Raw genomic sequence first — 11,058 nt, 5'->3', positions numbered from 1 at the left:
GTTTCTACAAATAAAAATTTAAAAATGGCCAGGTGCAGTGGCACGTGCCTCTAGTCCTAGCTACTCGGGAGGCTGAGGTGAGGATCACTTAGGTCGAAGCTGAAGCTACAGTGAGCCGTCATTAAACCACTGCACTCCAGCCTGGGTTTTTTGTTTTTTGTTTTTTCTTTAAAAAAAAAAAAACTCTAAAATGAGAAAACACACATGTTGGCGTGAATGTAGGCAAATGGACGCTAAGCACTGCTGATGAGAGCTAAATTGAGTCAATTCCTTTTGCAACATCTGTGAAAATCAGTCTCCTAGACTACTCCCGATCTCCTTTTCCCCGACCTTCACCTGCTAGGAGAAAGGCCTTGTCTCCACCCTCGCTCCATCCCAGACCCACCTTTCAAGAGCCACGAAGACCCACGCAGTCAACACCCAACCTCAAGAGATCCAGGAGATGGGGATGGGACATGGCTTGAATGACAAGCTCTGATTCTAGCTCTAGCTGAATCCATATTTTTCATTACAATAGATTCTAATTATTTTGTAGTTTATTCTCTATTAGTTATTTAGAAGTTTTTCTTAATTTCCCAAATAGGAAAATTCTGGTTTTCTTTTTATTATTTATATCTTAATTGCATTGTGGTCAAACAATATATTCGGTAAAAGTTAAATCCTTTGAAATTTGTGGCTCAAGTATATGGTTGTTTGTAAATGCCGTGTGTGTGTGTGTGTGTGTGTGTGTGTGTGTGTGTGTGTATTCTGTAGCGGTTGTGTGTCTTGTTCTAAGTTTTCTAATCATATTATTCAAAGCTTCTGTACCCTTAAAAATTTTTTGTCTGTTTGAACTCTTGGTCACTGTCAGACATAAACTTGTCTCATTTGTTGGTTTTTCTTTTTGTATTTTGAGGCTAAAGTAATAACTACATAAAAACAGAATTATTGTGTCTTCCTGATGAATTGAACCTGAATTGAACACTTATGAAGTGTTCACCTTTATCTCAAATTTTTGTTTTATAGTATATGTTGTCTAATATTAATATAACATCAACTTTCTTTGATTTGTGCAGAAAGTATCTTTTTCTATTCTTGCTATACTTTCTGTGCCCTTATGTTTTAATGTATCTTCAAACACAGTTGAGATTTTTAAAATTGTTATGACTTCTACAGATTAACAGGAATATTTAATCCACTTACATTTAATAGAATTACTGCTATATTTGGATTTAAATCTATCATTTCAGTAAGCATTTCCTTTTCTGCTTCTTCTTTGTTCCTTTTTTCTTTTTTTTTTTTTTTTTTATTTTTTTTTTTTTTTTTTTTTTTTTTTTTTTTTTTTTTCTTGGAAGCTGTACACTTGTTTAATATTCTTTTAGCAATTAACCTAGAGATTACAATGCTACTCCTTGATTTATCAACACTGCTATTAATTGGGACTTTTATCTTATTTCCAGAAAGCATTTTAAAATTCTTGTACTCTCACTCCCAATTATTACCCTCCCAACTAGTGTGTCTTTAATTCTCTTCGATTTATACTTAGAAGTGGAATTACTGAATCATATGGTAACTCTTTGTTAAGCGTATTGAAGAACTTCCAAACATTTAAAAAGTGACTGCAACATTTTGCAATCCTACCAGCAACATATGAGGATTCTAATCTCTCCACATCCTTGCCAACACTTGTTACCATCTTTTTCACTTTAGCCATCCTAGCTGATGATAAGAGATATCTCCCTTGGGTTTGTTTTGCATTTTCCTAATGGCAAATGACATTGAGCCCCTTTTCACGTATTTGTTGGCCGGTTGTATATCTTCTATGGAGAAGTGTCTGTTCAAACCCTTTGCCCTTTGAAAAAATGGGTTGTCTTTTTGTTGCTGAATTGTAAGAGTTCTTTATATATTGTGGATACAAGTGCCTTACCAGAAATATAATTTGCAAATGTTTTCTCCTATTCAGTGGGTTATCATTTCAGTTTCTTGTGGTGTCCTTTGAAGCACATTTTAAATTTTGATGAACCTTGATTTATTTTTTTAAAAATGAATATTGCACATAGAGGTGAGGCCCCTTTCTATTCCTTTATAATCAGATTTATCCCCCTGTCCCTAGAGCTCACTACTATTCTGAATTTGATCTTTATAATTCCCTAGATTTTTTTCTTTGTTTAAAATACACATAACATAAAATGTACCATCTTAACATCTTTAATTATATAGCGAGTGGTATTTCATGCATTACATTATTGTGCAACCACCACCACCATCCATTTTCAGAATTTTCTCATCTTGCAAAACAAACTCTGCCCATTCAACAGTTTCCCCATACCTCCTCTCCTCAGCCCCTGGTTACCACCATTCCACCTTCTGTCTCTATGAATTTGACTAAATATCTCATATGAGTAGAATCAAACGCCTGTATTGTCCTTTTGTGACCAGCTTATTTCACTTAGCATAATGTCCTCAAGGTTCATCCATGTTGTAGCACGTGTCAGAATTTCCTTCAAGGCTGAATGAAATTCCATTTTGGGTGTCTATACATACACACACACCATATTTTGTATATTCATTCATTCATCGATGAGCACTTGTTATAGATTTGAGTCTATTTGTTACTATAGCCCAATAGGATAGATCTACTGGTAGTCTCTACCCTCTGTATCATATCTAATAGATCCCAGTTACACTACTACATTATTTAGAGGTGCACTGGGTATAGCAGATGCTGCAAACTACAGCCAACAGGCCAAATCTGTCCCACTGCTGTTTTTATGAAGCTTAGTTTATAAAGCTCACACTTACTCACTTAGGTATTATCTATGGCCAGTTTCATGCTATAATAACAGCACAGTTGAATAGCTGCCACAAAAGTCATATGGCAAAGCCTAAAATATTTACTCTCTGGCAACTTAAGAAAAAGTTTGCTATTTCCAGAGCTGGAGTAACAAATAGACCCCCACATCAACAACAGGTCAAATACAAGCTTCTTCTTCTTCCATGCCATAGCCCAAGGTGGGCAGCTTTTCTCCATGTCTGACTCATGCACACAGGATGCTTCTACCCTGTGGTTCTGCAGTGCCCTGGGGCCTCCACATTATTTGCCTTGAGCTGGTGGAAGGGGAAGGAGACGCTGGAGGGAACAGTCCTGGTCCTTTAGGCCTGGCCCAAAGCTGACACATGTTATTCACTCACAATCCACTGGCAAGAACTAAGTTCCTGACAACATCTACATGTTGCAAAGATGGGAAACTTGGCCCTTGGCATTGCAGCTTCCTCCCAGGGAAAACTCCAAGCCATGAGCTTCAGTGGGCAGCTAGCAGTCTCAGCTGTACAAACACCAACCCAAAAAGAGGACGCTGATGGAAGAAGACTAGAAAGCAGGCCTATATGGCTTTTTTTTTTCCCAAGAGCTGGGACCTTTCCAGCCTGGTGAAGCCCAGATATAATACTACATTGTCAAATTCTCAAACATGAGGAAGGTGTTCTGAAACAGTGAGCTAGGTAGCTCTGATTAGCACCAAACACCAGAATTAGCATCAGGACTTTTAAGGAGTCGGAGACAGTGAAGTGGCATGAACAGGGAGTTTCTCTATCACTGAAGTTAGGCACAAAAAGGGAGCCAGGCCTCAGAACACGGCTAGACCAGTGCCAGCACTTTTACCTGAGTCAAGAGGTGAGCACTGCTGGTCTGTCAACACCCTGATACAATCTCAAAGTCAGCACCTGGACTTACATTTCTTGAGCTTTAAGATTCCAAAAATTTCCCACTTTAAAATAAAAGTGTTTATAAACAAAACTAAGTCTGATCTAAAATTCCCTCCCCACCTGGAATTTGCTGAAGGCGTAAGCAATCCATCACAATGAGTTTGTGACTTGAAAGAAAGGGACACATATACAGACCATTTTGTTTTCTGCTTTGCTATTTTATTCATTACAAAGGGATTTCAAGTTTCCTGCCAAAACCCAGAAATCGGTGGTAGAAAGATAACAAAGGAAAAAGCTCCAAGTTATCTGATTAAAATCTGGGAGTGTGGGCTGAGAATGGGGTGTTGGAGGGGAGGGATGACCTGCCACTAAAGCCAAGGCAGAGGCGGTGGTGGGCATTAGAGGTGTCCAGCACCCTGAAGCCATCCTCTCAGCCACACCAGCCCAAATACTAGGCCTTCACTGGCAGGGTCATAGCATGCCATCTTTAATACAAGAGCTGATAGATGATGGCACTGCTCTTAGAGCCCATGACCAGATACTGGTTGTCAGAGGACACGTCACAGCACAGGATACCTGAAGACTCCTCTACCTAGATGGATGGAAGGGCCAACAAAGGGATCACATTTGGAGCAAGGATTGGGGCAAACACGGAGGCTTCATGTAAGCCTGTTTCACAGCTCAGCATGGACCTAAGGCTCAGGCTGAGGACGGGGCCAGGTCTCAGGGCTCCAGGTAGCTTGGGAGTTCACAGAATATGAAGTCCTCATTTCCCCGACTCTGTAAAACTGCCCTGGGTGCTATCTCAGAGGCGTTTTCCAGCACCCCCAAGAATCCACTCAACTGGGATCTGGAGCTATAAACTCTGAGTGCCCGGGTTCAGGCATCCCTGTGTCCAGTACCTGAAACAACTTTTGTAAAGAAGGTGCCTCCAAGCCACTGATGCATGCATCTTTTGCCGTCACAAAATAGCTCCCTGATGAAGAAAAGAACAGATGGAGAGGGCAGAGACCGATCCTGCATTCTAGTTCCAGCACTGTCCCCAACCAGACTGAGAAAAGGGCAATTCTTCTCTGCCTCCGTTTCCTCATCTATGAAAATCAGACACACAACCTAAGCCATTCCCTTATTTGCCCCCACTCTCCTACCACACGCAGGATCATGGTTATCCCGGAACCACAGAAGGACAATCAGATAAGGTTCATGCCTTTTCCATCTGCCTGTGTCTTTAGGCTATCATTCTGTGCAGAAAGCTCCCATTACGGAGGGAGCCAGAAAACGAAAGGGGGGTGAATAGAGAAAGAAGAGACAAAAGTGAGTTCAAAACCGGACACCCGGGGGTGTCACCTGACTTCTCACCACAGGAAGCAAACTTGAGGCTGTGGTGGCGGGTGTATTTTTTCATGACAACCTTAAACTTCTCATTCCGAAGAGTGTGAAGGAATGCGATATCACTTGTTCTCAAGCCTGCCAATATCCATTCTTCACCGGGGTCATGGGTAATGCTGAGGATCTGTTTGTGGAAGGAGGCTTGAGGTCAGCACCCAAAGTTGCCAACGCCACCCTTTGTGCCCACCTCTCAGGCGCAGACTGCCACCCCTGCCTCCATGCGCAGTTCCACTGCAGGTGGCATTCTGCTACTGGTGGCCAGCCGGGCACCTCATTCTCTAAGTCATATTGGTGCAGCCTCTGGTAACTCCTCAGGTCCCAGGAATACAAGGTGGTGTCTTCACCTCCCGTCCAGAACATATTGCCTGTGATGTCAACACATCGGGACGCGTATACAGGAACTTGGTGCTTCCTGGTGGATGGGAAAACAACTCAGAGGGTCACTGAGCGGCTTGGGCCCCCCAGAAGTTTCAAGGTCAGAAAGCCCCTAGGAGTACCCCAGATATATCCTCTGCACTGATTCACCCAGCCCTAATGCAAAGAGGGGAGAGTGAGCCTTACTGGCAAGCCCTTCCCCAGGTACACCTGAGTGGCTATGGAGGGAGGTCATACCTGATCAAGATTTGGTTTTGCAAATCCCAAATCTCAACAAATCCTTGGAAACCAGCCAAACAGATATGGGCATCGGAGGACACAGCCAGGGAATAGCACGTGGGGCCTGTCGAGGTCAGCTGTGCCCTGACCTGGGGGGTGGGTGCCAGGTCCCAGAGAGTCACGGCCTGGGAGGCACCCCCCGTGATCAGGCTCTGTTCATCAGGGAACAGCTTACAGGTAACAACACAGTCCTGGCGGTCCTGTAGGAAGGGTTCACACACTGGTATCCGCTTGGGGCACTGACTCACGTCAAGGCCCTATCAGAGTTCCCTGAGCCCTGTTGGATCCCCCTCACCTGAAAGTCCAGCTGGGCCTGAGGGACCTTGCCCCCCGCATGCAATGCACCCTCATCCCACACCCTGATGTAGCCAGAGCCACACGTGTACACGTGGTGGGTTGAGCCGCTGATGGCCACAGTGTAGACTCTCTTTCCATGGCGGAGTGTGCCGACCTTCCAGGAGCCCTGTGGGGCCCTCTTCTGCCTGACCACGACTTCATCTGGAATGGGGGGCTGGGCAAGGAGAGGGTGGGTAGCAGTGGCCCTGACCTGCTGTCATTAATAAGCCAGCCCTGTCTTCCAGCTAGATTCTAAACCACCACCGCATCCACCCACCAGCAGAGCCTGGCCCCTGGTTCCCAGGGTCACAGCTCCTGAAGAAATGATACTGTGAGCTGAAGGCCTTACTTCTCAGGATGGGGGAACAGGGATCATAGCTCAAAAGCAGCAGAGCCCAGGACACCCCCCTACCTATGGGAGGGAGAGTGAACGTGCGGACGCATGGTTTCTTGATTAGGGGGTAGGTGGGAAGTGAAGGATCCTGAGTATGAAATAAAATAATACACTTACAATTGCTCTGAGCCATGACTGGACTTCTTCACCAGGAGGGGAAGAAGAGCAAGGCTGGCCTGCAGGGAAACAACGCCCACCTGCACACAGAGTCCCGCGCTTCAGCGAGAAGGCTGCTCTGTTGATATCAGGCCCCTGTTCCTAGTCCCCCATCTGGGCTCCAGCTTGGGCAACCACACGCACTACCACGGCTGGTACTCACCAACCTCAGAACCCGGTAGGAAGCTACGACACAGGGAGAAGAGGGAGGGAGGAGGCAGAGCGTGAGCCACAGAGCTTCCTGCTGGGACCCTCTCTCCCCAGGCCAGTTCAACGCCCCCACCCAGTCATGTTCAAGCAAAACCTGCCTTGGGCCAGACTCTGCTACTTCTCCTGGTTGTGCGTCAGGAAGCCCAGCAGCCTGGAGCTCAGATCTACCCAGGCCCTGAAGATGCCAGTGCTGCTGGGTCACCATGCTTGTCTCTTGATCAGCAGGGCCATGCCATGTCGTGGGGCTGGGGGGCTGCCAGGGCACTCCATACGCACGTCCCAGTTGCTGCTGCACTTGTGGCTCGGGCTGAGAGGAAACGCCAGAGCTTTCCGGCACATCCCTCCTCTCCTCTGGCTCACCATAAACCCCGGGCATTCCGAACCAGGCCTCTTCCTTCTCTGCCTTCACGTTCCTAGGTCAGTGAAGTGCCTGGATCACCCGGTTCTAGAGCTTGAGAAATATACCCACCAAACAGATCCCGGGTTCCCACTGTGTCCTGATCCCCTGTGAGGTGAAAAAGAAGAGAGGCAGCTATGCACACGTGCTCTGTAGGGTCAGAGACGGCATCCTTTGGTATGCCAACTAACTTTTTGTATTAGGTGTTGGTGGCAAAGGCATTAAGGGTGGAAGCTTCATACAGGCACTCTGAGATGTTAGCGCCAGACACTGTGTTTTTCCTTTCGTGCACATGGACTGCATTTCTGGTCATTTAAAATCAAACTCACCGGCCTGGCGCAGTGGCTCAGGCCTGTAACCCCGGCTCTTTGGGAGGCCAAGGTGGGCGGATCACTTGAGGCCAGGAGTTTGAGACCAGCCTGGCCAACATTGTAAAACCTCATCTCTACTAAAAATACAAAAATTAGCCGGGCTTGGTGGTGGACACCTGTAATCCCAGCTACTTGGGAGGCTGAGGCAGGAGCATCGCTTGAACCCAGGAGGCAGAGGTTGCACTGAGGCAAGATCACACCATTGCACTCCAGCCTGGATGACACAGCGAGACTCTGTCTCAAAAAAAAAAAAAAAAGTAGATGTACCAGCCGGAGAACAGCAGCATTGTTTGTGACCTTGTTGTGATACTGTTTCTTTGCTGTAACCTTTGCAGAGCCAAGACTGTGACACTGCATTCCAGCCTGGGACTTGGCAGATGACTGACCAAAGCCCAAAAGGCCATGGGAGGAAACTAGTGCAATAAGTTAGAGTATAGCCATATGGTGGAATAGTATGCAGCTGTTAAAAATAACAAGGACGCATACATTGATATGGAAAATTCCTAGGTATATTAGTAAATGGGTGAAAACTGCAAGGTTCAGAAAAATGTGCCAAATATGCAGCTTTTATGTAAAAGAAAATGGAAATTAAATTTATCTTTGTATATCTTTGTACATAAGAAATTAGAAACAGTGGTTGCCTTTCAGGTATAGAAATTGGCAAATGAAAAAGAAGAATGAGAGGGAGATTTGTCACTGCATAATTCAGTACTTTTTCTGCATATTCCTGGATATTTGAACCTAGGTTAAAAATGGTTGGACCTGGGCCAGGCACAGTGGCTCACGCCTGTAATCCCAGCACTTTTGGAGGCCAAGGTGGGCACATCACGAGGTCAGGAATTTGAGACCAGCCTATCCAATATGGTGAAACCCTGTCTCTACTAAAAGATGCAAAAATTAGCCGGGCATGGTAGCACGCACCTATAGTCCCATATACTCAGGAGGCTGAGGCAGGAGAATCTCTTGAACCCAGGAGATGGAGGTTGCAGTGAGCTGACATGATGCCACTACACTCCAGCCTGGGTGACAGAGTGAGACTCCAAAAAAAAAAAAAAAAAATTGGTACAATGGTTGGATCTCATGCCTTTTTCATCTTGCCCTAAATGTTAGTCCTCATGATTCTTAGTTTTTTAAATAATTTCACACACTCTCCCTGACTTGCATCAGGCTTCTCTAATTGGAGACATCAGGGCTGAGCATGGAGCATGGAAACTCCCAGCAGAGGCCACTGCTGCTCAGGCACCTTTTGGGGGCTATGCAAAGCTTAAAATCAGTGAAGCTATTTAACCAGGGTTTCAGACTCCAAATTCACCAGAATTTCACCCTAGGAATAAGAGAAGGCTTTGAAAGAGCAGGAAGAAGAGTCAATATCACCGATTCCCTTCTCTTCTCTCTCCCAGAGCTAGGAACACAGAGACACCCCACTCCCTTACCAGACAACTCTCTTTCCAAAGCCCTGAAAAATGCTGGTGCTGGGGGCTCACTCAAACCCCCCATGGCAGGAAACTCACCTCTGAAGGAAGACGATCAAACCCTAGACATCGGAAGTCAGCCAAGCTAAGACCCAGCCGGGCATAAGAATCCCCACCCCCTCTCCCAGCCCCAGACCCTCCCTTCCACACCCAGGTGCTGCCCCTATCCGGTGGTGCCGCTGTTTGTAAACATGAGCCTAATGGGTCATCAAGCCCTGGGTCAGAACCTCGGTCGGGTATCCTGGCCCTGAATGGCTGTCAATCAATCATCAGGCGTGGCCACACAACCAACCCAACTGAGCCGAACTACTGCTGGCGCTATCTCTGGTTAACCTTTGAATCCTTGAATTGGGGGTGGTCAGACAGGGATCCACCAAGTGTTTTCAGGGCAGGAGGCAAGATAGAGGGAGACATTTTTAGGGGGATACATCTTTGGACGGCATTCGAACCACCCTGCAAGAGCCAGTGTCTGCGCAAAAGATGGGGAGTTGAGAGGAGAGTCTCATCTCCAAGTGAATCTCCTTTGCTTGAGAAGGCTGATCTTGGCCTGAAGCCAATAGTGGGTGATTGTGAGAGGGACGTGGGGCTGCTCTTCTCTTCCTCCCCTGCTCTGGCCGGAACTTGCCTGGCTCTGGGCCTCTCCTCTCTTACCAGGTTCCCTGAAAGCAAAGACTGAGGAAGCCTCTCTTTTCCGCGGCTGTCTCAGCCAGTGGTTCTTACATTGGAGCACACATCAAATCCCCTGGAGGCCTTGTTAAAAGCATGCTGGACCCACTCCCAGAAACTCTGATTCAGGGCCAGGCACGGGGGCTCACACCTGTAATCCCAGCACTTTGGGAGGCCGAGGTGGGCAGATCACTTGAGGTCAGGACCAGCCTGTCCAACATGGTGAAACCCCGTCTATACTAAAAATACAAAAATTAACTGGGTTATGGTGGTACATGTCTGTAATCCCAGCACTTTGGGGAGGCGGAGGTGGGGGGATCACCTGAGATCAGAAGTTTAAGACCAGCCTGGTCAACATGGTGAAACCCTGTCTCTACTAAAAACACAAAAATTAGCTGGGTGTGGTGGTGCGTGCCTGTAATTCCAGCTAATTGAGAGACACAAGAATCACTTGAATCCAGGAGGCGGAGGCTGCAGTGAACGAGATTGCGCCACTGCATTCCAGCTGGGGTGACGGAGTGAGGCTCTGTCTCAAAAATAAATAAATAAAAGAAAGAAAGAAATTCTGATTCAGTAGGCGTGGGGTGGGGCCTGAGACTGTGTTTCTAACTAGTTCCTGTATGCTGTTGGTGATGCTACTGCTATGGCCCCCAGGCTGGGGACCACATCTGAGAGGCACTGGGGAGCCCTTCAGTCTTGTGGTCTCTTTCTTGAAGGCGGGGAAGGGGTGATGAAGCTGGACCCCTTTCCTCCTCTGCTTCTTGGTTTTGCCTCCATTCCCTGATCACCTCCCCCCCCCCCCATGGAATCTACTCTCTCCTCCGATTTCTTTCTCATTCATTGGCTTCCTTCTTTAGAAGCAGGAGTTCTGAGATGGCTGCTACTTAAAGAGGAAGCTTTACCACCCCTGAGCTCCAGTCTCCAAAGCTCTCTGTCTCTCCCTTCTCCCCTCCGCCTCACTTACACCCCTTGTCCCCAGCACGTCTGTGGCTGCCTATTGCCTTCAAGATAATGTTACTGGAAAAAGAGGGTCCTGATTCAGACCCCAAGAGTTCCTGGGTCTCACACAGGAAGGAATTAAAGGCAGGTCACAGAGTGCAGTGTGAAAAAGCAAGTTTATTACACACTACTCTGTTACAGAGTAGAGCATCCTCAGAAAGCAGGAGGAGGAACGCACCATCTTTTCTTAGTGTCTCTACTTATAAGAAGCCATAATCCCAGCACTGTGGGAGGCCGAGGCGGGTGGATCACGAGGTCAAGAGATCGAGACCATCCTGGTCAACATGGTGAAACCCCGTCTCTACTAAAAATACAAAAAAATTAGCTGGG

The 11,058-nt window shown here is 46.7% G+C and overlaps 1 protein-coding gene across 1 annotated transcript in view; it reads right to left on the bottom strand.

The window, feature by feature from the left end:
* Positions 1 to 3,882: 3,882 nt before the first annotated feature.
* TLE7 (TLE family member 7) overlaps positions 3,883 to 11,058 on the bottom strand; it is a 14,275-nt gene continuing 7,099 nt past the window's right edge. The window contains exons 2-10 of the mRNA XM_037742145.1: positions 6,922 to 7,328; positions 6,777 to 6,799; positions 6,575 to 6,633; positions 6,023 to 6,238; positions 5,686 to 5,927; positions 5,344 to 5,485; positions 5,044 to 5,197; positions 4,587 to 4,660; positions 3,883 to 4,276 (exon numbers count right to left, since the gene is read on the bottom strand). Of these exons, the coding sequence (XP_037598073.1) occupies positions 4,172 to 4,276; positions 4,587 to 4,660; positions 5,044 to 5,197; positions 5,344 to 5,485; positions 5,686 to 5,927; positions 6,023 to 6,238; positions 6,575 to 6,633; positions 6,777 to 6,799; positions 6,922 to 7,199 (1,293 nt within the window). The 5' untranslated portion in view covers positions 7,200 to 7,328 and the 3' untranslated portion in view covers positions 3,883 to 4,171. The remainder of the gene's footprint in view (positions 4,277 to 4,586; positions 4,661 to 5,043; positions 5,198 to 5,343; positions 5,486 to 5,685; positions 5,928 to 6,022; positions 6,239 to 6,574; positions 6,634 to 6,776; positions 6,800 to 6,921; positions 7,329 to 11,058) is intronic.

The sequence above is a fragment of the Cebus imitator genome, unplaced genomic scaffold (assembly GCF_001604975.1).
Source record: "Cebus imitator isolate Cc_AM_T3 unplaced genomic scaffold, Cebus_imitator-1.0 Scaffold117, whole genome shotgun sequence".
Taxonomy (NCBI): domain Eukaryota; kingdom Metazoa; phylum Chordata; class Mammalia; order Primates; family Cebidae; genus Cebus; species Cebus imitator.
This window is presented reverse-complemented; position numbering and strand designations above follow the sequence as displayed.